The 27,752-nt window shown below is 37.6% G+C and overlaps 1 protein-coding gene across 1 annotated transcript in view; it reads left to right on the top strand.

Moving 5' to 3' along the window:
* Positions 1-21,512, top strand: part of Cdc5 (cell division cycle protein 21) — a 38,728-nt gene extending 17,216 nt beyond the window's left edge. The window contains exons 5-7 of the mRNA XM_023161524.2: positions 577-1,048; positions 8,023-8,775; positions 21,312-21,512. Coding sequence (XP_023017292.1) covers positions 577-1,048; positions 8,023-8,775; positions 21,312-21,464 — 1,378 coding nt within the window. The 3' untranslated portion in view covers positions 21,465-21,512. The remainder of the gene's footprint in view (positions 1-576; positions 1,049-8,022; positions 8,776-21,311) is intronic.
* Positions 21,513-27,752: the final 6,240 nt, after the last annotated feature.

The following is a 27,752-nucleotide window of genomic DNA, read 5'->3' as shown; positions in this document are numbered from 1 at the left end:
TTTTCAATTCGTTAATTATACTAACATTAAACCCCATTTATATTAAAATTTGAAGACTTTATATTCAACCCCATGAAATTTATTCAGATTTACTCATTTAGTAGTGAATTGCGGTTAAGAAACTTAAAGTCGAAATCTGCTTATCTTATTAGAAAGTACTTTACAAATGAGCACAACACACAAATTTCAGTCGCCATCCAACTTTAAGGTGACATCCCGACTGTGACAGTGTCTCGGTAAGGTAGAATACGAATCTTGACCTAATTAATTAATGTGGGATTTTATCATCAGATGTTTTAACATGTATCTATATTTTGTAAATTTCTTATTTCAGTCATATAAACAGAAATGTGTCGGAATTTAGGACAATGTCTGAATTTGAGTCTTGTACCTTACGACTGATATATTCAATTGTAGTCCTAGAGTTTTGGGATATTCGAGTAGGGTTATTTACATGCATTATTGAATGTCAGAAGACTCGGTAGTTTTTGGGTATTTGCAGATTCTTATATGACACAGAAGCTCTGTTGCCACATCAGTCTTTCACATATTATTAAGTGACATATCTCGTTCCAGAATCCTCCAAGAGGCTCAGAACATCATGGCCCTAACTCATGTAGACACTCCCTTGAAGGGAGGTCTGAACACACCTCTACACAATTCGGATTTCAGTGGGGCATTGCCTCAAGACCAAACTGTTTCCACTCCAAACACACTCCTGGCGACCCCTTTTAGATCATCCAGAAGTGATGGCAGCGCTACCCCAAGCAGTACTGTTGGGTTCATGACTCCCAGAAGCGGTGCAGTTGTGCCAGTAGGTGGGCAGGGTGCTTATGTACCATCTGTCAGAGATAAATTGAATATAAACCCGGAAGACGGAACAGTTGACGTGACCACTACTCCAGCAACCCAGAAAATGTATCAAAATTCTGTGAGGAGTCACGTAAAAGTAGGTCTCAGTAGTTTACCGCAGCCAAAAAATGACTATGAAATTGTTGTTCCCGAGCATGAAGACCAGGAGATGCCAGAACAAGCCCAAGAGCAGTTGGTGAGTAGCAGTAATGTTGATAATATTATCTATAAATGCTATTTTTTTACTTTACTGTTAGTAGTTAGTGTGAATACTATTTGGCGAAAAGAATAATTGATTAAATCCATTTATTGCTTCTGAAAATACCACCTAAGAACCAATGCACGGGAAGGATGTTGGCTCTCATCTTTTATGAGCAAATGCAGAGGAGTGGAGCGTATTCTTTTTAATATTTATCGTCCTTCAAAGAAAGACATTATTTCACAAAATACTCCAACAAATAGGTCAACTATTTCAGCAGAGTGGCATTGATTGATTTGATTTAGCAGACATTTTTAAATGTTATTATATTTGTTTTGGAGATATTCAATGATAATAAATTAGCATCACACGAATTTTTAATCGTTTCTAAATCAGATATATTTTTATGTAGCTCTGCTGAGTTTATTTCCTTCCACAATATTGTTGTATCATCTGTGAAGAGAGTGAACCTGCCAGATATATCTAACATAGTCACGTTATTAATATATCTAAAGCAAATGGAACTTCAAACGTTCAAGCCAGTCTATATACCTACACAGTAGCTTTAATGGACTGACGCCTATCAGAAAACAACTACTCCCCTGGCTAATACCATGAAGGGCGTTGGATTATATCCGACAGGCGTCAGTGCAGGAATTTTCACAGAAAATATCCTGCATATGCAATTGGCAATACAACTGAAAGAGTCGACCTTCGATTTTAGAACAGGCACACTTGCAGACCGGTTTCGGGCTTATTAGCCACTCATCAGTGCAAGATAGTGACCGTCATCGACCTAAAGTCAATGATATTCCACAATTGAAAATCGGAATTCTTTCAGAGTATTTCATTCCTCTTCCGAAGTTGAAGCGAACATCACAAAATGTCATTCCATCTAGTGGACGAGGTACTAACCAACTGCAAATCCGTAATTAGCCCGATTCCTCTGAATAAGGAAGAAAAACTTTCTTATTAGTCAGTGGGCTATGTTTGAAGACTGGCAGTAAACAAATCTAAAGCAAATGGAACTTCAAACGTTCAAGCCAGTCTCTATATACCTACACAGTAGGTTTAATGGACTGACGTCTGTCAGAAAACAACTACTCCCCTGGCTAATACCACGAAGGGCGTTGGATTATATCTGACAGGCGTCAGTGCAGTAATTTTCACAGAAAATGTCCTGCATATGCAATTGGCAATACAACTGAAAGAGTCGACCTTCAATTATGGAACGGACACACTTGCATACCGGTTTCGAGCTTATTAGCTACTCATCAGTGCAAGATAGTGACCATCATCGACCTAAAGTCAATGATATTCCACAACCAAACCTTTTACAGTGAAAATCATACAATAAACTGTATTAATTAGTTTTTTCTTTTAATATGTATGTATGTATGTATGGCTAACATTGAATGTAGTGGATGCCTGGCTATTCAATGTATGTGGGTATTCCTCAAACTCAAGCATCACATCTAATTTGGAATCATCACTCATTGCATTTTTTATCTGCCCCACATGACTAAGCTCGCGAAACTGCTTCTCTATTTTGCTTATTGTTCTTTGAGATATGAGTGGTAAATTAGGAAATTTCTCATGAAATAGGCGAGCTACTTCCTGTTGTGTTCGAGTTTCATCTCCTTAAACAATCATTGTAAAACTGTTATTTTATGCATTTCCGTTAATCTAACCAATTGTCAGACTTGAAGTTAACGAACTTTCAACTTAAATTAAAATACTGACAACTGATGTTGTAACATACAAAACAAGTTGACAAGGCGTTTTAAACTAACGTTGCCACGAAAATTATTCATTTTTTTAAAAGGATACCATCAAAAAAGAACATTGGTATGGTTTTTGCTTACTTTCTTATTATCAATACCTCGACATGAAATAAGTTTTGAGTATATTGCAATAAGTTTTGAATGTATTTTATCGAATTTCGGTAACCACATGATTTTAATTTAAAATAATATTGATAATAAATGTTATTTATTGGTGAATACCAAAGGGCCATCAATCAAAATCCTTCAGCCAGTGTAAAACTTTTAATATTTGCAGTGATTTTTTTATCTTAATTGTTGCTATAAACTTGAAAGCAATAACATTTTTGAATAGATAATTAAAATACTTTTCAAAAGATATATCACAAGCCTATACTTCTCATTTAATAAATTTGGGGCTGTAACTGTCATTCGACGGGGGTTGAAGGTAGGGGTGGTATTTTTACATTGAAGTATGTCAAATTATAACCGTAACCAAAATAATGAATTTATTCCATTTGGCTGTCCCCTGATTTGTGAATGGGTCTTTTTTTTGGTACCTTGGGAGCTGTCTGACTTGTCCATTTAGTTCAAGTCTCCAGAAAACACTGCAGCCTCTTTGGCTTATTGCGTTTATTCTCCCATCTTCTCATGACACCCATTTCATCAGTCTCGTTCCCTGTACTAGTTTGTACAGGTTCCGTGTTGGATGTTCGTCATATTTTTCTGGACGTAATTTCGTACATTCATATATTGCCTGCCTCCTGTGATTCAGTGGCGCACATTCGCATAAGATATATAGAGCTGTTTCTATTCCTTCGTTGCATAATCTGCAACTGAGGTCTCCGTTGTACAGCTCCATTTTATTCAGGTGTCCTCTAAGCGGACAATGAACGGTTAGTAACCCTGTAATTATTCTGAGCCTATCCCTACTATATTGAAGTAGTTCTTCGGTTCTTTTCTCGGACGATTCCCTAATGAAGGTTCTACTGTGTTTGTTGCCAGGTATTTTTGTCCAGTACTCTGTGTGCTTCTTATTGGTCCATATCCTAATCTGATTTTTTACCAATGATTTTGGTACCCCCAGAGATGGTTCAGGACCTATATATGTTTTGATGTCACCTTCGGGTTTGTCAGAGCCCCTAGTGCGCTCTTGCTGTCTGTAAAAATATTGATCCGCTCATTCCTTTGAGGTCTCAATTTAATAAGCCTTGCACACTGCCAGATAGCATACACTTCCGCCGAAGTTTGTTGTAGTCGTGTTCCTTGACCTCAAAAGAGCATTTGAGACCATTGATAGGTCTATACTACTAGCCAAATTGAATATATATGGAATTGAGGGCAAAGTGTATAATTGGTTATCTAATTACTTGACCAACAGAAAACAATGGGTAAGAGTTAAAGACATGTTCTCTTGTGAAATTGACAATTACGTTGGAGTTCCCCAGGGTAGTGTTCTGGGACCCCTTCTATTCATACTCTATTTAAACGACATGCCATTGTTTGTCGACTGTGAATTTATGAACTTTTTTGCTGATGATACTCTATTGGCATGTAGTGATGTGAACCTTACGATGGCTATACAAAAAATGAATAATACTCTAGCAAGTGTCAACAAATATTTAAAAATTAATAAACTCAAGCTGAATGTGATGAAAACTAAAGCGATGATAATCACCACCAAGTTTAAATACAGCCAAATAGACTCTAAAACTATTAATCTCAACATGATGATAATCACCACCAAGTTTAAATACAGCACAATAGACTCTGAAACTATTAATCTCAACATTGATGATGACAATTGAAATAGTGAATTCAACTAAATATCTGGGATTCCAGAAAGATAACACTATCATTTGATGAACATTTTGAGTATATTCATAAAAAAATTTCAAAGAAATTATTCTTTTTTTCTAGAATTGCCAATAATCTTTCAACGGAGTCAAGTATCACAGTTTACAAGTCAATTGTTCAGCCACACTACGACTATTGTTCCTCTATCCTATATCTATTCAATCAGAATAAATTGTCTCAACTCCAAAAACTTCAGAATCGTGGTATGAGAATCATTTTGAAGTGCCGTAGAGATACTCCTATCATTATTATGCTCAATGTTTTAAATTGGCAATCCGTTTCCCAAAGACTGCTATACTTCACAATGATCTTCGTATACAAAATATTGAACAATTTAGGACCATCTTATTTTAATCAGTATATTGTCTTTCATCACGATATTCACCACCACTTCACTCGAAATAATAATAACTTATATATTAACAGAACAAAAAACAAAAATACTATGAACTCATTGTTTTTCAAGGGTTTTGATCGGTTCAACAAATTACCTAATGCAATTAAAAATAGCCTATCTCTGAACATGTTCAAAAATGAACTGAAGAAATTTGTTTTGAATGTACAAATATGATTATGTATTATGTCTTTGTTACCTGTAGCTGTAATTTGTATAATTCCATTCATCTAATGTTCGTTATTTATTTCAAATAATTATGTAATTTATCTTTCTACATGTTGCATTGAAATTTTTCGAATGTATAATGTTGCTGTTTTGGTAGTAATGTCTTTAAAAATATTTTATTGAACTTATGTTTGTCATACATTTAAGTCATTTCTATATGTAACACATACCTTTTTTTTTATTTCTACCATTCTAGTTGATTTGTATATTATTAGGATATCCTATTTAAATAAAGATCTATCTATCTATCTAAAGATGGATGTGTATAGTCCTAGCGGATAGCTGTAGTTTATCCGCTCGGTATATTCCAGCTCCCGTTCCATGTTTGGTCTTCGATCCATCTGTACCAGGTGTTTTTTCCAAACATGTTTTCAGGATGACTAATGGTCTTCCACTCTTCGCGGCTTATGATTTTGGCCGTGAAGTTTGTGTTAAAGGTGTACTTCGGTGTCATGTGGTCCGTGCACATATTCAATATGTGCTCCTTCACTTGTTCTGAAATTTTTGTTCGGTCCGATCTTTTATAGTTCGGTGAGTTTTCCAGTCTGAATTGGCCCATCCTGACCTCTCCCATTATCACAAGGTGTATAGGAGGTAGATTCAGGATTGTCTCCAATGCTGCTGTTGGGGTAGTTCTCATTGCCTCCGTCATTCCCAAACATGCAAGTCTTTTGCACCTTGCCTAATTTGTTGATGGCGGTCGCCTGCTTCATCTTTGGCCACCAGACCAGAGATGGGTTTAACCACCATTGTGTATAGCCAATATACCATGTCTGGTTTTAGCCCCCATGTTTTTCCATAAGTGCGTCTGGCGAGCATCAGTGCTACTTTCGCTTTCCTCTTTATCCTGTCCAAGTGTTGGTTCCAGGTCAGTTTGGAATCTAGGATTACTCCCAGATATTTAACCTCCCCCGACACTTGTATTTTTTCACCTCGAAGTTTTAGAGGTCCGAGACCCTCCGTTTTAGTCCTCTTGGTGAATGCTACTATGGTCGATATGGATGGGCTTATGTTAAGCCCTTCCTCTTCAGTCCATCTTGTTATAATACTCAGGGCCTTTACTACATTATTGTATTTACTCTGGACTAAGATAACTAAGTCGTCTGCATAGCCCAGTGCTGTATACCCATTGTGGTCCAAGAGACATGATAGCTCGTCCATTACAAGGTTCCATATCAGAGGGGATAGAACCCCCCCTGAGGGCAGCCCCTTGCTACACGTGCCACGACTGTTTCCCCCATAATGGTTGTATATACCAATCTTCCCCTAAGCATGCAGTCTATCCACCTGCAGCTTGTCTTGTCGATCCCTCTTCTCCTCGACGCCTGGATGATTGATTCTAACGACGTATTATCAAATGCGCCCTCAATGTCCAAGAAAGCTGCTAAAATTACTTCCTTGTTTTTGTAAGTATATCCTACTTTTTCTGTTACCCGACATAAAGCCGTTTCTGTTGACATACCTGACCTGTATGCATATTGGTCTCGATGTAATGGTCTGATAGTCCCTGATATGCCTGTCAATTAGTTTTTCTAGCGGTTTCAATGCAAATGGCTAATTATCTAAGAACAATTCGTTCAGGCCAGTCTCAACTCCCTACAGAGTAGGTTAATGGACTGACACCCATCAGAAAACAATTACTCCCCTGGCTAATACCACGAAGGGCGTTGGATTATATCCGACAGGTGTCAGTGCCGGATTCTTCACAGAAGTTATTCCTGCATATGCTGTTGGCGATACAACTGCTGTAATATATTTTCAATTATTGGAACACACTTGCAGACCGGTTTCGGGCTGTTTGGCCACTCGTCAGTGCAAGGTAGTGCATCAACATAAAGTCGATGATTTCCGATAATTGAAAATCGAATTCCGTCAGAGTATCATTCCTCGAACTAAGCTGAAGCATACAACAAACAACAGGTTTGTCGCCGCCCCATCTGCCTGTGAACGAGGTAACCAACTGCATATCCGAAATTTGACCAATTCCTCGTATAAGGAAAAAAAGCTTTCACATATAGTCAGTGGGCATACTTGAAGACTGGCTATAAATCAAATTATCTAAGAACAATTCGTTCAGGCCAGTCTCAACTCCCTGCACAGTAGGTTAATGGACTGATACCTATCAGAAAACAACTACTCCCCTGGATAATACTACGAAGGGCGTTGGATTATATCCTGCACTGAAACCTGTCGGATATAATCCAACGCCCTTCGTGGTATTGGCCAGGGAAGTAGTCGTTTTCTGATAGGTGTCAGTCCATTAACCTACTGTGTACGGAGTTGAGACTGGCCTGAACAAATTGTTCTTAGATAATTTGATTTATAGCCAGTCTTCAAGTATGCCCACTGACTATATGTGAAAGACATGAGACTAATTGGTCTCAAGGCCTTGGCCTGTCGATGTCGGGGTGTTAAAATAACGGTTTGAGATTGGGAAAAAACTCCAGTAATATTCATTACTACACCAAAGGTTTCAAACAGTGCATCAGAAGTTCATTATATTTGTTTGGTAATTGAGATTACTCCTCTTAGAGAATTAACCCCCTTTTTTTTATCACTACACCAACGGTTCCAAACAGTACATCACAACTATATATTTTTTTCACTGTATCAGGACTATAATTGCCTACTGGCAGCCATCTTGATTCTTTTTTGACTTGAGTGTGACAGTATATGCAGAAAAAATCAGTAATTAGTAGTAGATGAAAATAAATTGATTATATTTTTAGGTTGAAGATCAGGCAGACATCGACAAAAAAATCCAAGAGGAAATGAAAGCTAAAGCAGCACGGGAGCTTGCAAGTCGATCGCAAGTAATCCAAAGAGGCTTCCCCAGACCTCAAGAAGTTAACATGTCTGTGTTACGTCCTCCCCATGAGAGCTATTCTTTGACAGATCTCCAGAAATCCGAGGAACTGATAAAATGTGAAATGGTGACAATGCTGCTACACGACAATCTGAAAAACCCGGTACCAAACTCGAATAAGAGGTCTAATTTAACACAAGCTGAACAACTGGCTTTCCTGGAACAACATCCGTATGAAAACTTCCGAGACGAAGACATAGCCATCGCAAAAAATATGTTGAAACGCGAGATGGATATTGTAAAAGTCGGCATGAGCCACGGAGAACTTCCCTTAGATGTGTATACTCAAGTCTGGGAGGAATGCCTCGGTCAAGTTCTTTTTCTCCCTAATCAAAACAGATACACCAGAGCGAACTTGGCAAGTAAGAAAGATAGGCTAGAATCCGCCGAAAAGAATTTGGAACAAAACCGGTCACACATGGCTAAGGAAGCAAAGAGAGCTGCGAAAATGGAGAAGAGATTGAAAATATTGACGGGGGGGTATCAGTCAAGAGCTCAAGCATTGATTAAGCGACTTAATGACTTGTATGAAGACACTGATCAGGCCAACTTGGAATTGAATACTTTCAAATTTTTACTGGAACAGGAGAAAAAGGCACTTCCTAGGAGAATACAGGTAAGGATTCTTCTCATGAGTTGGTTTGAAAAAAAATATGCTCATAATTTGAAAGCAAATTGTCAACGATCGGAATAGTACTCGTCTCTATGTGGACACACGTGCGCGTGTATTTATACAGGGTGTAACAGAAGTACGTTAAAATATTCAAGTGACGTACTCCTGAGACAATTTTAAGATAAAAAGTCTATATGAACGTGTGTCCGAAAATGCTTCGTTTTGGAGATACGGGGTGTTAAAATTGAACTTTTTTGTTCGCTTTTTGAAAATAACTCTTGCAAAAAAATAATAACTCTTGCGAAAAATGTCACATCACAAATGAGGTTATAAGGTCTGATGAACTAACAATAATTAGAGGGGTACCACAAGGATCAATTCTAGGTCCATTGCTGTACATTCTCTATACCAATGAACTACAAATGGACAACAACTTAAACACTATACAATTTGCTGATGACACAACCGTTATCCTTGAAGAACAAAATGGAGATGACTTGGAAAGAAATGTGTTCGATGCTTTAAGTACCCTCGAAGCTTGGTTTGCACAAAATCACCTAAAGCTGAACCCTAATAAAACACAGGCAATCAAATTCTCACAGTCAGCTGAAAATGATTATACTTTTTCGGATGGTAAATCAACAATAACAACTAGTAAAAAAGTTCAAAATTCCTGGGAATTGAGCTAGATTTTAGACTGGATTGGAAATCTCATCTGGATACTTTGTCAGAAAATGTTGCAAGGCATTGCTATGCCCTAAGAGTCATCACTAAAACAATAAATGTTCAAGCGTCAATGTCTGTCTATTATGCACAAGTCCACTCAAGACTTAAATACGGCTTAATTTTTTGGGGTGCATCTGTGAACGTTAAAAAAATGTTTTCACTTCAAAAACGTTGCCTTAGAATTATTTATAAATCCAAACAAACTGATAGCTGTAAACCTTTAATCATAGAAAAGAAAGTACTGACCCTATACAGTCAGTATATTCTTGACAGCATAATGTTTATTAAAAGCAATCCAAAGCTTTTTAACGACTTTGATAAAGCACACATCTACCCAACAAGAAATAAAGCAGATTTGGTTACTAATATTCCTAATTTTACTTTTATTCAGAAAAATATACCGTATACTCTAATAGAAAGCTATAACAAACTTCCAAATGCACTAAAAAGCCTCTCTAAAACAACACTCAAAAATAAACTTAAAAACTTTCTTCGAAATAGAGCATACTACTCAACTGATGAATATTTTGAAGATACCATCCCTTCAGATTTTACCTGCTAAAATGTCTCACATTTAATGGATTTCAATTTTTAAATGTTTTTAACTGTATATTTATTACACTGACATGTTCTACGCTCATCTGGGCATTTTACTTCATTGTAATTGAACAAATAATAAATAATAATAAAAAAAAAGAGTTATTTGCACGCAATTCGGTACCCGGGTTTTTTTTGACGTGGGAAATCATAATTTCGTAATAATTTTCATGTAACATCTAGAGGGCGCTGCGTACGCTGTCATTATTTATTTCAAATAACCCTAACTTTTTTGACAGTAAACTTTTGGTACTTTTCATGAAAAAACCTAATTCCCACACCTGTTCCAAGTAAAAAAGGTACCTCTCCTCAACAACGCTGGAGGTGATCGTTTTCGAGATATTTAAAATTTTCTATATCTATGCATATTACTTGGCGTAGGGCGCTAAGTGAAGTTGCTGAGAACATTACAAAAACTAAGTATGTGGTGGATCTCATCAAAATAAACAACTTTTTCCTATAAAATGTTTAACAAAGAATGATTCGTTTTCGAAATGCAGATTGTTGAAATTTTTCAAACCATGGTAGGTTTTTGTCATAAGTTTTTTGCAATTTTAGTTATTTTCATCAAACTTTATAAGCAGTATACGCGTACAGACTTCTTCTAAACTGAGTATTATCGAACTGCTTATTCAATCCAAATTAAAAAAATTTGTCAGGTTTAGTTATTCAATTAGAAAGTGCTACATTTCGGAGTTTGTAAAAAAAACAATTCGGAGAAGTACTATGTTATTTATTAGGAAAATAAACATATAAAAATTGAATGAAACAACTATTACAACAACTGTTCGAAGTGACGACCCCCAACAGTGATACAAGCTTCTGCTCTCCTCATCAAAGAATTCCGCGTCCGTTGAAAACTGCCCGGAGTGTTTCTTATCGTTTCGCAGCAAGCTATGATGCGATCCCTCAACATTTCCTCGTTTTCAATGGGGCTAGCATAAACTAGTGATTTTAGGTGTCCCCGAAAGAAAAAATCGACGGGATTGAGGTCCGGTGACCTCGGGGGCCAATGCTTAGTGCGTCCTCTTCTTATCCATCGTTGGGGATATGCTACTTCTACGTGTATAAACCAAGAGTGATTTCGGAGACTAATGGGAACATCTACCATAAGTTGGGGAAGCTCGTGTTCCAAAAAATGTAGGTAAGCATCTCCATTCAAACGTAAGAGGAGAAAATAGGGCCCAATTAAATAATCCCCAATTATGCCTACTCATACAATTAAAGAGAATCTGTATTGGAAATGAGTTTGCGTTAAAGCATGTGGGTTATCTTCCGCTCAGATGTGGTTGTTATGGAAGTTCATTTCTTGAAAAATTAGCCACATGTGTGAAGAGGATTTTCGATAAAATTTGCGGATGTTCGACTTTTTTTTTGAAGCCATTGAGCAAATTCGATACGAGGTTGGAAATCACGTAGCGTAAGTGCCTGGACACGCTGAATATGATAAGGATATATTTGCTGTTCCTTTAAAACTCTATAAACTGTCATGTGACTCATATCTGTATCTGTAGAGTAGGGAGGGTGAGTGTAAGCCCACGCACTTAGGCCACATGTGACCCATTGTACATCCTCCCGAGGAGTTGTCCTTCTAGGTCATCGTCCATCCTGTTCTTTCCAGGAAGATGGACAGGTCGTTAGGAGACATCTCTTTTATATCGGCAGGTGTAGGCCAAGACTCGCCGAACACGCACTCTCTTATTGACGATAACTCCGGGCACTCGCACGGGACATGCCTGACAGTCTCATCTTCCTGTTCACACATCCTGCATAGAGGTGTGTCCACTAGCCCCATAGTATGTAGGTGTTTCCTTAGCTGACAGTGGCCAGTCAGAAATCCTACTGTAAGGCGTAGATTTTTCCTGGTCATCGCCAGATATTTCTTCGGCGCCAGCTTTCCAGGGTCGCCCAAGGTGATCCTGGCAAGATTACATCCTTTGATTCCATCTCATCTCTTTAAGGATTGAGCATGGGTGTAACATTTGACTAGTTCCGCAATCGTCGAAGTCATCAGGCCGTGGGTGCCACTGGGTCCTAAAATTCTTAGTCCAGCCGCTTCCTTGGCTAAAGAGTCGGCAATGCGATTACCTTTACTCCTGTCGTGCCCTTTAACCCACCTCAGGATAATGTTATTATCTACCGAGGCTTTGGCTAAATCTTGGTGGCACTCTAGTACTAGCGCTGAGGTAACACGCTGTCTGTTCAATGCTAAAAGTGCTTGTCTGCTATCAGTGCAGATTGTTATGTTTTTGCCAGAAATTCTTTTCTTGGTTATTTCTTTTGTGGCGATTGAGATACCAGCTAGTTCTGTTTGGACCACGCTGGTATTTCTTCCCATTCCCCAGCTTAATCCTTAGGCTTAGTGATCTGGAGTACACTCCACATCCCGAGCCTTCTTTGGTTTTTGAGCCGTCTGTATAAATCCGTATTGCATTTGTAGCATCTGACTCTGTGTTCTGCTTAATTTGTATTTTGTAGGTTTTATTAAACACAAACCTGGGTTCAATTGCATCACTTGTTGCCTGCAGTAGAGGTTGCGCAGTAAGCGCTTCCCGCCATAGGCCCAGCCTCAATTGACCCATTCCTACTTCGAGATTTACACCAGCCGTGCGCAATCGTGCCATGGCCGTTAACGCAACCTCCTTAACGTACAGATCCAGAGGGGTCAGATCCGTGATTAATTCCATTGCCGCGGTTGGTGTTGTTCTCATGGCTCCTGTGATGTTTAAACAAGCCAGTCGCTGTATTTGATATAATTTTTGGATGGCCGTTGCTTGTAGAACTTTCGGTCCCCATGCAATGGCTCCATACATTAACACAGGTCTTATTATTGCAGTATAGATCCAGGCGACCACACGGGGTGAAAGACCCCATGCGCGTCCCACTGTCCTCCGACATTGCTCATAAGCCACGTATGCTCTTTTTACTCTACTCTGTAGATGAGAGTTCCATGTTAGCTTCTTGTCGAGGATAGTACCAAGGTATTTCACCTCTTCAGAGAAGTTTAGTTTGCCTTTGAAGATTTCCGGAGGTTTTAAGCCCGTTAAACTTCTTTTCCTGGTGAAAAGGATCATCTCAGTCTTCTTGGGATTGATCGACAGTGAGTGTTCCTTACACCATGTTTCTATTAATTTGAGCCCATCCTGCGCTCTATCGCACAGTGAGTTTACAAATTTGCCGGTCTGCAAGATAACTATGTCATCTGCGTATGCAATTGTGTAGAATCCATTTTTGTTAAGGTGATTAATTAGGGTATCCAGAACCATGTTTCAGAGAAGGGGTTATAAGACCCCTCCCTGTGGACATCCCCTCATGACCAGTCCTTTTACTGTGATGTCTTCTACATTAATATTTATTGCTCTGCTAGAGAGCATCTGGATTATCCATTCTCCTACTACCAGGGGTACATTCCTGGAGTGTAGCTGCTGGGTAATTGTTGGAAAGGTTGTTTTATCAAACGCTCCCAAAATATATATGAATATACCCAGGGTGGATTCTTTGTTGTCCATTGATCTCTCGATTCTGCCAACCACATGGTGAAGGGCCGAATCAGTAGACCTTCCCGGAGTATATGCATGATGATTTGGATGAAGTGGGTTGTGAACAAGTACTTTATCTCTTATGTACCGCTCAGATAGCCTCTCCATGGTTTTTAAGAAAAACGATGTGAGACTAATTGGTCGGAATGCTTTTGGTAGGGTATATGTAGTCCATCCTACCTGGTTTGGGTATAAATACTACTCTTACTTCTCTCCACTTACTGGGAATATACCTCAGAGCTAGAGAGGCTCTGAATATTCCAACCAGGTGCGGCATAAGAGTGTCCAGTCCCCACTGAAGTAGGTCTGGTCTTATACCGTCAGGCCCTGGTGACTTGAAGGGGGAAAAGCCCGATATAGCCCATCTTATTTTGTCCTCATCAATTACTGTACTAGCATATTGCCAGTCATATTGTGAGGGTGTTATTGGTACATCCGTCCAGTTCGCTGTTCCAGGAAAGACAGAACCTGGGAAGTGAGTTTCCATAAGAGTCTCAGCACTCTCCTGGAGGTTGGCGGCTTTGTCGCCATTTTCCCCCACCAGGATGCCGATAGTCTTATGGTGGTCATTTGAGAGTTCCTTCTGTAGCCTAGAAGCTAGTGGGAAGTCTTCGACTGCCTCACAATAGGCTCTCCAGGCTTCTCTTTGCTTTCGTCTGCAGACTTCTTTGAACTCTCTGAGGTTGGCTTAATATATAACCCAGTCCTCTTCGAGTCTTGTACGTTTTGCCTTGTTAAAGGTCGTTCTCGCTGTCTTCCTGAGGTGTTCCAATTCAGGACACCACCATGTGTTGGTTGTGCCATGCGTTTGAACCATCCTCATCGGACAGGATTCCTTATAGGCAATGTCTATTTTGTTGTGGATAGATACTGTGTACCTTTCCAGTTCTTCATTGTTGCCAGGAGTCAGGACCTCTGTTTCCCGCAGAGCTCCTCTTAAGAGTCGATTGTAGAGTGCTACATCCGTCCTCTTCGGGTCACGGGATTTTACAGTAGTCCTGAGATCCTGGCTTACCGTATAGATCAGCCAGCAGTGGTCTGATATAAAAATATGGTCCAAGACTTGCCAGTCTTAGATTTTGTTTGATATTTTGGCTGTCGTGAGCGTGATATCTATTAATGTTTGGCTACGGGCATTAATAAATGTTGGCTCTGTGCCTCTGTTCAAGATTGTTAGATCTTTCTGTATTATATATTCATATAGTGACTTACCTCGGGCGTTGATATCCTTGCTGCCCCAGCTCACGTGGTGAGAGTTTGAGTCGCAACCCTATATGAGCTCCACTCTCTGGTTGAGGCAGTGGTCCACTAGTACCTCCATTTCTCTGGTCGGTGGCTGCATCTGAAGGGAGGAACACCGATGCGATTATCAACGCCATATATTTGCCTTTCCCAACTGGACATTCAACTTTGACAGCAGTGAGATCTGAGGTGCTGAATTGTGCCATCGGAAACGCTCTGTATTACTTGGGAACGTAGACAGCCGTCCTAGGTTGCTGGTTGCTTTGCAATTTTAGTTATTTTCATCAAACTTCATACTTAGCAATATAATTGAATAACTTATCTTACAGTTTAAGAGTAGTAAGTAAATATCTAAATGATTACTCATTAAAAATTATTTATATTGCAAATTTTGAAGCATCACCAAGGTTTGGGATTATGTTTTGGGGATCGAACAGTCACATGATTCATTTATTTACCATTCAGAAAAGAACAATTAGATGTTTATTTAAAATGAAATATCAAGAAACCTGTAGAGGAATTTTCAAAAAAAAATCACATACTTACTGTGTATGCAATTTATATATTATGAATGTGTACTATATCTGTATAGACATAAAAATAATTTTACAAAGTGTGTGGACCTTCATAATTATCAAACATGTAATTGTAGTAACATATCTTATCCAATACATAGATTAGTAGCAACTGAAAAACATCCCTCTAATGCCTTTATATGACTTTTTAATAGACTACCAGAGAACATTAAAACCTTGAACAACATCAACAAATTTAAAACAAATGTTAAATCTTTCCTCATTGAAGTAGAACCATATAATGTAGAAGACTTTCTAAATTATTTTTATTAGATATTAGATTTCAGAATTATGAAAATTGACAATGTTTAATTTTTTTGTTTTTCGCTGATTTGTGTAAAACACTTTGAAATAAAGATTATTATTATTATTATTATTACGCAGTATACCCGTACAGACTTCTTTTAGACTGAGCATTATCGAACTGCTTATTCAATTAAAATTAAAAAAAATTGTCAGGTTTAATTATTCAATTAGAAAGTGCTACATTTCAGAGTTTGTAAAAAAAACCAATTCTATTCTTTGCGCAATACCTAAAGTTTTTGAGAGCACCATTTTTGATTACCTTACTTATGACTGCTCCCCAATTATAGGGACCGAACAATTCGGATTCACCTCCAAAAAGTCAGCTGATTTCTCCATAGCTTTTGACAAAGTTATTCATGAGCTATTGATCCATAAACTTTGTCTATAGGGTGTTGATGGGCAAATATTGTAGTGGCTCAAGAGCTATCTTACAAAAAGAACACAAATTGTTAATCATTATTATTCTCATACCATTGCCGTTACATCGAGTGTTCCACAAGGTTCACATTCGGGACCACTGTTGTTTAAACTTTTTATCAACGATATAATCAGTTCTTTCCATGAAAGTGAAGCTTTGCTATTTGCCGACGATTTATAATGTTTTAAAATAATTAAAAGTGAAGCTAATACATTGTGTCTTCAAAACGATAAAGATTGCCTATCTAATGGTGTTCGCAAAATGATATGTGTTTGGATGTATCCGAATGCCAAATTCTTCCCTTTCATCAAACACATCACTCAATCATTTTTGAATGCAGTATAAATAATCGGACCTTTACATTCTGCTACTGAAACCAAAGATCTAGGTGTGATCCTAGACTCCACACTTAGCTATAAATCACACATTTCCGCTGTAATTCAAAAATCTATGAAGATGCTTGGCTTTATAAAGAGAACCACTCGTGATTTCACCAACATCACTGCTATTAAATCTCTTTATTTTTCCCTGGTTAGATCTCATCTCGATTATTGTTCCACAGTTTGGTCCCCTCACTACGTTACACAAAAAAAGAAAAACGAGGCTGTACAGCACAATTTCCTGCGATATATTGCCTTCAAGATGCGTGTATACTATGACTATACTGCATTGGAATGCATTTTGAACATACCTTCTCTTGAGACTCGCAGAAAACATAGAGATTTAATACTTCTATTCAAAATTATCAACGGACTGAGTATCAGTCCCGAGCTTCTCTCCAAAATATCTTTACATGTCCCCAGTCGTTCAACTAGACAGGTGCAAACGTTTTACGTTTCTTTTCACAGATTCAATTATTCATTTAAAGGCTTTATTCCCAGAACTCTTAGATTGGCTAACTCTTTAAACAACCTTCAAATCTTTAATATATCAGTATCCCGCTTTAAAAACCATATTCTTCACTTAACCATCTAATACTCTCTGCTTGTGTTGTTGTATTGTGTCTAGTGTTACTTGCCTGTAAGAAATATATTAGTTCATTTAATTTTTTCTCAATTCATTTGCTATCTTACTTCGGAATTGTATTATTGTTATAACTTACTTTTAATCCACTGTATAGTATCAAGTACTACATAGCACTGTACTACTTATATCTGAATGGGGCTTGCCCGTGTATATATATATATATAAAAATAAATAAATTCGGAGAAGTACTATTACTATGTTATTTATTAGGAAAATAAACACATAAAAATTGAACGAAACAACTATTACAACTGTTCAAAGTGACGACCCCCCAACAGTAATACAAGCTTCTGCTCTCCTCATCAAAGAATTCCGCACCCGTTGAAAAATTCCCGGAGTGTTTCTTATCGTTTCGCAGCAAGGTATGATGCGATCCCTCAACATTTCCTCGTTTTCAATGGGGCTAGCATAACCTAGTGATTTTAGGTGTCCCCGAAAGAAAAAATCGACGGGATTGAGGTCCGGTGACCTCGGGGGCCAATGCTTAGTGTCTCCTCTTCCTATCCATCGTTGGGGATATGCTCCGTCTACATGCATAAACCAAGAGTGATTCCATAAGTTGGGGAAGCTCGTGTTCCAAAAAATGTAGGTAAGCATCTCCATTCAAACGTAAGGGGAGAAAATAGGACCCAATTGAATAATCCCTAATTATGCCTACCCATACATTAACAGAGAATCTGTCTTGGAAATGAGTTTGCGTTATCGCATGTGGGTTATCTTCCGCCCAGATGTGGTTGTTATGAAAGTTCATGATACAATTTCTTGAAAAATTAGCCTCATCTGTGAAGAGGATTTTCGATAAAATTTGCGGATGTTGTTCGACTTTTCTTTGAAGCCATTGAGCAAATTCGGTACGTGGTTGGAAATCACGTAGCAAGTGCCTGGACACGCTGAATATGATAAGGATATAATTGCTGTTCCTTTAAAATTCTGTAAACTGTCACGTGACTCACATTGAAAGTTTCACTAATTTTTTATGTACTTGTCTCTGGATGTTCACTAATTTCTTCGAGAACCGCCTCCTCCAATTCTACAGTTCTTGTAGTCCGTGGCCGTCCTACTGCAGAATTTGTTTCAAAGCTTCCAGATTCGGAAAGTCACCGGAAAAGATTCGCAAATGTCGCTGCACAAGGAGTCACGCGTTGGGGATACCTTTCCTGATAGATGCGTCTGGCCTCGCTTGAATTTCCGTCAGCCAAGCCGTATGCAAAAACCATATCAGCCATTTCAGCATTCGAGCCTACTTCATTTAAATAACTTAATTTGCAGGCGGAGAGTGACAAAAATTATTGAAATCAAATTTGGCTATGAAGTAATATGCATCGATTTAGGAAATTGTAAATATCTCGAAAACGATCACCTCCAGCGTTGTTGAGGAGGTGTACCTTTTTTACTTGAAAAAGGTGAGAGAGTTAGGTTTTTTCATGAAAAGTACCAAAAGTTTACTGTCAGAAAAGTTAGGGCAATTTGAAATAAATAATGACAGAGTACGCAGCACCCTCTAGATTTTACATGAAAATTAATACGAAATTATGATTTCCCACGTCTAAAAAACCCCGGATACCGAATTTCGTGCAAATAACTTATTTTTTGCAAGAGTTATTTTTAAAAAGCGAACAAAAAAATTCAATTTCAACACCCCGTATCTCCGAAACGAAGCATTTTCGGACGTCACTTGAATATTTTAACGTACTTATGTATATAGTACCCTGTATATAGGGTGGGTCTCCCCATACGATACGGTTCCTGTCAACAAAAAAACGTTGTTTTTTTTCGGGAATTTCTACATTACATTATATGTAATGGATGACTTTTTAGTAGGCATACGATTTGATTTTGAAAACAACACAAAACATTTGAGAAAATTGATGGAATCTTTATTGGAATCGATAGGACGATCAATATTTTTTAATGTTTGAAGATGATTTCATGCAAATGTTGTCCGCGGCTCCGCTTTAGATGGTCCATACGCAATATTTTCTTCGGTCTTCACTCTACTTATGTGTGTTAGTGGTCTAATTTCCAATAATGTAAACTGGGTTCGAAATTTAGTCACAAGTTTCCGAATAGCTCCCTCAGTAGGCCGAGGAAACTGTCCATAAATTGGAAGAAGTGCACAATGCACCTTTTTCACCGAGCATTAATTTTCATAATAAAATTCAATAATTTGCAAGCGTTGTTCATTCGTAAATCGATTCATGGGTAAATTATAGAACAAACTGAACAAATTTGACAATGACACAAGACACGATTCACGCGTGATCTGTCAAAAACAGTGTTGGCAAAAAGATACCAGGTAAAAAATCACTCATTAGATTGATTAAGGCTGTATTTTATCAGTTCGGACCTCCATTGTCTAATATAATATAAATTGATTTGAAATTCCTAAAAAAATATTAAAAAGATTAACCAAAAATAACAATTTTATTTGAACAAAAAAACTGAAATCACAAAGAAATAACATGAAACCAAACAACAACCCAAAAATAAAAATTGAAATATTAATAAAAGCTGAAAATTAAAAAATTATTATAAGCAAAAATGAAAAATAAAAATTGAAAGATTTCACGACGTTTCGATTGTTAGTATCCACAATCGTCTTCGGGTGATAACTGGACTTATATTCCTCCGAGATCCGACTATTTATAGGCCATTTGAGTGCTTTCACCTATCCCCTCTTCTCTCTCTCTCTCTCTCTCTCAGCTTCATTGGTTTTTAGCGGGAGATGACCGTTTGGCGGGAGTTGGTCGTTTTTCGTTTGATTAGAGGTTTCCATATGTTACGTATCTCTACGCTAGCTTGACTAAATGCGTTGTTGGACAACATATACGCGGCTTCTTTGAATTTTCTCCTAAACCAGTGTTCCTCTTTGTGTATGATTTCAGCTTGAGCCCACTTGATATTATGTTGATGACCCAAACATGCTCTGCTATTCCGGATTTGCTGGTTTCTCCTCGCTGTGTGTCTTTCTTATGCTCGGCAATGCGAACTTTCAATGACCTCTTAGTTTCACCGATGTATGTTTCTCCGCACTCGTAGGGTATCCGGTAAATGCAATTCTTGGAATCGCAGTCTGCGTTTGGGTGCCTGGTTTTTGTGAGGCTGCTACGGATAGTGTTCCCAGATCTGAAGCAGGTTCTGATGTTATACTTGGCCCCAATCCTTCGTATTCTTTCCGATAATCCTCTGATGTAGGGAAGTACAAGTACTGGTTGTGGAGGCTTCTCTTCCCTGTGAAGCTCTTGCTGTGTTCTAGCTAAAGCCTGTTGTACCATCAGTCTGGAGTAACCATTCCGTTGAAGGTCGTTTTTGATGATGCCTAGTTCTTTTTCGAGACGTTCCTTTGTATTACAGATCCCGAAGGCACGGTCTAGTAGAGTCTTGATGATTCCTCTCTTAGTCGATCGATGGTGGTTGGATTTCTGGTTCAGATACTGTCATGTGTGAGTGGGTTTTCGATATACAGATGTTTCCCATTTAGTGTCGGTTCTCTGTATATCGAAAACCCACTCACGCAGGACAGTATCTGAACCAGAAAACCAGGCCCTCAAACGCGGACTGCGACTCCAAGAATTGCATTTACCGGATACCCTACGAGTGCGGAGAAACATACATCGGTGAAACTAAGAGGTCATTGAAAGTTCGCGTTGCTGGGCACAAGAAAGACACACAGCGAGGAGAAACCAGCAAATCCGGAATAGCAGAGCATGTTTGGGCTTATCAACATAATATAAAGTAGGCTCAAGCTGAAATCATCCACAAAGAGGAACACTGGTTTAGGAGAATATTCAAAGAAGCCGCGTAACTTTAGTCTCTGCCTTCAAAAATAGGTTTCACTACACAAATTTCGAATAATTTTGGACGTCCAAAAGAAGCACTTTATGGATTGCTTGTTTTGGATTAATTCTACACAAGAAGTTTCAGGTTCACCTTTTATTTCAATTTTGGGAGTATTTCTGTGCATATGATAGTATTTGTTGAAGGAGTTAATCGTGATGGAAAAGGAAATTAGAAAGAAAGCAGTTGAATTTTTATTAGACTCTTAGTTATTATTGTAATGAAATATCATTTTTGAAATGTATTGAAGTGTTTTTTTTATTATTATTGCAGTCTCTCACGGAGGATGTGAATAGGCAGATAGAAAGGGAAAAGGTTCTTCAGAAGAAGTATGCTGATCTACAAATGCAAATAAAAAATTTGCAAGACCAGCATAAGGTACGAAACACACCCCAAGATGAAGTATCTTCGACAGTAGATGAGTAGAAGTTTATTAAGAGATAAAAAGATTCATGAATAAAATTTTTTATTTCAGATATCTGTTTTATTAAAATAGAAAATGTTAATAATTACAAATGCTTTAAAGGGAGATTTTTAACGATATCATGAACACAGGGGGTAGAAACGTACAAAGGCTCGGAATTTTATACATTTTCTTGTTTTCTAAACAGATATCTGTAGAGTAGGAAAGGTGAGTGTAGGTCCAGAGCAGTTAGGCCACATGTGCAGGGCCGTAGCGAAAAGAAAAACCAGGAGGGAGAGAGAATCCAAATTTTCCCAACCCCACCAGCAAAATTTACCAACTTTCGAAAAAATGAAAGCCGACTAATTAGTTACTCGGCTTTCTTACTTAGCTATCCAAAGATTGGCTGAATGCTTATGCTCGTTAGGGTATGCACAAACAAAAATAAATTTTGGTGATTATCAAAATAATAATGGGAATTATTCTACGTTGGACCAAGGTCCTTGATCTTCCACCATATCCACCATGTATAGGAATACTCAATACAAATGAAAGGAAACAACACTTGAATAATATTGTGCTTATTGTTTTCTACTATTATTTTTTCTATCTTCACGGCCCGAAATTTCCTAACTTTTCCAAGTCGAAAAAACAGCGAAAAGAAGTTATGCATTTAAGAGGTTATATTTTTTGGAGTGATTAATTTTTGGGAAAGAAAGTTTTTGGCTTTCTACTACTTCATCTTGATACAAAAAAAGGATGAGGGAATATTCCAAAGAAAGGAAGGAAGTAATCAATTTGAAAATAAGTTACTCTATCCATGGATGTGTAGATTATGCAAAGAAGTGTTTTTCAGACACAAACTGAAAGAAAGACCTCCTGAAACAGCTACTTTCATATAAACATTGAATTACACGAAAGAAAAAAAAATTCTTTCGAAACAAATACTTCTATATGAACACTGAATTATACAGAAGATACTTTTCTCTAGTCAGTTTGTATTTCAAACATTCGTTGTGGAATAAAAATCAGATATTATTCACATGAGTTCTGCTTTAAATGAATGGTAACAAATTGCACTTACATGGAACACTGTCATCCTCACTGGTATACATCGATGTTTCGCCTTAAGACACTTGCCCTAAGGCTCTTCAGTACCAAATTGGATAACATTATAGAAAATACACACACTTCATTCATGAATTACGATTTTTAATGTCACGGAATAAGCTTGATCTGCTTATGTCATCGATGACATCGTAATGACATTCATTCACCTATTTGGCTGGGATTAAATCAAATAGGTGAATGAATGCGATTGCGATGTCATCGATGACATAAGCAGATCAAGCTTATTCCGTGACATTAAAAATCGTAACTCATGAATGAATTGTGTGTATTTTCTATAATGTTATCCAATTTGGTACTGAAGAGCCTTGGGGCAAGTGTCTTAAGGCGAAACATCGATGTATACCAGTGAGGATGACAGTGTTCCATGTAAGTGCAATTTGTTACCATTCATTTAAAGCAGAATTCATGTGAATGATATCTGATTTTTATTCCACAACGAATGTTTGAAATACAAACTGACTAGAGAAAAGTATCTTCTGTATAATTCAGTGTTTATATAGAAGTATTTGTTTCGAAAGAATTTTTTTTCTTTCGTGTAATTCAATGTTTATATGAAAGTAGCTGTTTCAGGAGGACTTTCTTTAAGTTTGTGTCTGAAAGTTATTTCTTTGCATGATCTACACATCCATGTATAGAGTTACTTATTTTCAAATTGATTACTTCCTTCCTTTCTTTGGAAGCTTCCCTCATCCTTTTTTTGTATCAAGATGGAGTAGTAGAAAGCCAAAAACTTTCTTTCCCAAAAGGTTATGCATGTTGGGAAATCCCGACCTTCTCCTGGTTCTTTCCCTTTTCTTATTACCCCTTCCTTTCTTTTATCCCATTCATATTTTTTTAATTTTTATACATTATTTTACTATTATTTTTTTCAATCTTCACGGCTTGAAATTTCCCAAATTTTTTCCAAGTTGAAAAAGCAGGCTCCCCCTCCATCACCCCCCATGGCAACGGCCCTGTACATGTGACCCATTGTACATCCTCCCGAGGAGTTGTCCTTCTAGGTCATTGTCCATCCTGTCCTTTCCAGGAAGGTGGACAGGTCGTTAGGAGACATCTCCTTTATATCGGCAGGTGTAGGCCAAGACTCGCCGAATACACTCTCTTATTGACGATAACTCCAGGCACTCGCACAGGACATGCCTGACAGTTTCATCTTCCTGTTCACACATCCTGCATAGAGGTGTGTCCACCAGCCTCATATTATGGAGGTGTTTCCTCAGTTGACGGTGGTCAGTCAGAAATCCTACTGTCAAGCGTAGGTTTTTCCTGGTCATCGCCAGATATTTCTTCGGCGCCAGCTTCCCAAGGTCGCCCAGGGTGATCCTGGCAAGGCTGCATCCTTTGATTCCATCCCATCTCTTTAGGGATTGAGCCGCTTCCTTGGCTAAAGAGTCGGCAATGCGATTACCTTTACTCCTGTCGTGCCCTTTAAGCCACCTCAGGATAATGTTATTATCTACCGAGGCTTTGGCTAGATCTTGGTGACACTCTAGTACTAGCCCTGAGGTAGCACGTTGTCTGTTCAAGGCTAATAGGACTTGCAGATTGTTATGTTTTTGCCAGAAATTTCTTCCTGGTTATTTCTTTTGTGGCGATTGAGATACCAACCAGTTCTGTTTGAACCATGCTGGTATTTTTTCCCATTCCCCACTTAATCCTTAGACTTAGAGGTCAGACCAGTAATCGATTCCATTGCCGCGGTTGGTGTTGTTCTCATGGCTCCTGTGCTGTTTAAAAAGCCAATCACTGTATATGATATAATTTTTGGATGGCCGTTGCTTGTAGAACTTTTGGTTCCCATGCAATGGCTGCGTACGTTAACGTAGGTCTTATTGCAGTGTAGATCCAGGTGACCACATAGGGTGAAAGATCCCATGTGTGTCCCACTGTCCTCCGACATTGCTCATAAGCCACGTATGCTCTTTTTCCTCTACTCTGAAGATGAGAGTTCCATGTTAGCTTCCTGTCGAGGGTAGTACCAATTTATTTCACCTCTTCAGAGAAGTTTAGTTTGCTTTTGAAGATTTCGAGAGGTTTCAAGCCCGATAAACTTCTTTTGCTGGTGAAAAGGAACGTCTCAGTCTTCGTTCTCTGCTTTCGTCGAGGACGGACGTGTTTTGGGAGCTGATAGAATTAAATCGTAGTTTGAAGTGTTTTTGTATAGTAAAAGTGAATGTGTATATTATAATAAATGAGGAATATTTCATTCATATTCCTCATTACTGAAGAATATGAAATTAATATTTCTTCTATACTTAGTGAAAGGGACACTTGAAAAATAGAATTCTCGTATTTTTATTGAATGCATGCATTCAGGAATTAAAAAACATTGTTCTTCGATAAATAAAATTTCATCTGTTGTCGGAACAAAAACGAGATAAGGTTTTTGGGCCAGTTAAATTTTTATACAGCGTGACTCACGGTCGATGGTAGGTTAGACGTTTCTGGAAAACGCAAAGCATGATTTTTCTGAAAATTTCACCTCTCACATTTCCTTACCTGTTCTATCGACCTAAAATATTTTCAGCATTGCGGCGTTGCCACTTCCATCAAAAAGTCCTAGCAACTTTACTTTTTTAAATGGAACACCCCGTATATTAATACATTTTTAGAATGGCTCTGGTATTTCAATACTTTTTTATTAATAATGTTCTATACCTACTTCTATCTGTTTTCGAGATAAAAAATAAATTGTGCTAAATATGGTCCAAAACAGAGCCTTAATTGAAATTAATTACATCAGTATTCTCAATTCATGAAAAGTTTTTATTTTGATGCTAGTTTGGACATACTCGAAATATTCAAATAACACCAAGAAATCGACTCCATATCATACAGGGCGTACTAAAATTACTATTATTTCCATTGTGCATAAAAGAAGTCAAAAGTTCATTTTTTCAAGTGAAACCCCCTGTATATTACTCGGTAAATTGAAAGATGGTGAAAAACTCTTCAAGATGATATATCATGTCCCTAAACCTAAATCGTCAAGTTTTCTCAAATTCGCTTCTTCTAGAAACATTTTTTTTTAGAATTTGGATTTAGGTAGCAGTGGAATTATCAAGCTTATAGCAGTTCGGTTACTTTTATAAGTAATTTACAAAGAGTTATCGACGGTGTTTCGAATCATCTTTCAAAATGAAAGCAAATACCGATTATTCAAACGAAGTCCTTGTGAAATTATTTATTATACACATGAACAAAGTGATCAAATCATTGTCAGAACGTGTAAAAAATTCAACCAAATGTAACCTGAATCAACACCAATAAACGAGAGGAAGTTTGTAAGGTTACAAAATAATTTCCTCAACTATGGCTCAAAGTTTCCAGGGAACAACTGTACCAAAAATCAGTCATTTCTAGGTAAAAAGTAAGGTTTTGTGGGATAAAACATGTGAAAGTACAGACAATAACAGAATAGGATAATTCAAAATAACAAAATTGTAAACAAAATATCACATTTTCACAATAAATGCTGAAAATGTTGTCCATTACATTCTAAACACTTTAAAATGTTTTTTTGTGCGCGACTTGTGGTTGCTTTTTCAATTTCCTGGGGATCCAGATCTTCAATACTCCGCACTATTCGCCGTCGCAATTCTTCTTTGGTAGGCACTGGAATACACCCCATAAAAAAGTAAAGTGGCGTGAGATCGGGTGATCTCGGTGGCCAATCCCACGACCCTAAACGCCTAAACCAACGATCGTCGAAGAGTTCGTCAAGTTTCTTAGAAACTTCCTGGGTGGAATGAGCTGGCGCTCCATCCAGTTGAAACCACGAATTCCTATATTTCTCTAAAGGCAAATTTTCAAGAAAATCGGTTACAGTCGTCCTTAATATTTGGAGATATCTCTCTGCATTCACTGTGTCTTCATTAATAAAAAAGCTAATTTTATTGTTCTTCAGAATACAGAAAACATTCAGGTCAAATTTTTTTGAAAACTCATTTCTTTTGTAACATGAGGATTATGATCAGCCCAAAAATGTTTATTCCTTCTATTGAAAATACCATCCCTCGTAAATTTTGATTCGTCGCTCCAAATTATTTTTGACAAAAATTCCCAATCTTCCTGTGTATGAATCAAAAGGGATTCACAAAAATTCATTCTACGTCCGAAGTCTTCTGCTTTTAGAGCTTGAACTTTGGTAAATTTATACGGATGCATTCCGTGATTTTTTAAAATTAGTTGTACTGAAGCATGTGATACACCTAAATCTTTTTCTGCACTGCGAATGGAAGCTTCTGGATATGCATAAAAATATGCCAAAACGTTAACAGTATTGTCCTCATTTGAAGTAACAGGTTTTGGTAATGTTGAAGGCGCTTTTAACATGGAGCCATAGTTGAGGAAGTTATTTTGTAATCTTACAAACTTCCTCTCGTTCATTGGTGTTAATTCAGGATACATTTGGTTGAATTTTCTACAAGTTCTGTCAATGATTTGATCACACTGTCCGTGTATAATAAATAATTTCATAAGAACTTCGTTTGAATAATCAATATTTGCATTCATTTTGGAAGATGATTCGAAACACCGTCGATAACTCTTTGTAAATTACTTGTGAAAGTAACCGAACTGCTATAAGCTTGATAATTCCACTGCTACCTAAATCCAAATTCTAAAAAAAAATAATGTTTCTAGAAGGAGCGACTTTATTGAGAAAACTTGACGATTCAGGTATAGGGACATGATATATCATCTTGAAGCATTTTTCACCATCTTTCAATTTACCGAGTAATATACAGGGGGTTTCACTTGAAAAAATGAACTTTTAACTACTTTTATGCACAATGGAAATAATAGTAATTTGAGCACGCCCTGTATGATATGGAGTCGATTTCTTGGTGTTATTTGAATATATTGAGTTTGTCCAAACTATCATCAAAATATCAACTTTTCATGAATTGAGAGTATTGATGTACTTAATTTCAATTAAGGCTCTGTTTTGGACCATATTTAGCACAATTTATTTTTTATCTCGAAAACAGATAGAGATAGGTATAGGACATTATTAACAAAAAAGTATTGAAATACCAGAGCGATTCCAAAAATGTATTAATATACGGGGTGTTCCATTTAAAAAAATATAATTGCTAGGACTTTTTGAAACAAGTGGCAACGCCGAAAATATTTTAGATCGATAGAACAGGTAAGGAAATGTGAGAGGTGAAATTTTC

This window comes from Leptinotarsa decemlineata, unplaced genomic scaffold, assembly GCF_025532065.1.
Source record: "Leptinotarsa decemlineata unplaced genomic scaffold, Ldec_3_MD MMD2_tig00026374_RagTag_RagTag, whole genome shotgun sequence".
Lineage (NCBI taxonomy): Eukaryota > Metazoa > Arthropoda > Insecta > Coleoptera > Chrysomelidae > Leptinotarsa > Leptinotarsa decemlineata.
The sequence above is the reverse complement of the archived record's forward strand: the minus strand, read 5'-3'. Positions and strand labels throughout refer to the sequence as shown.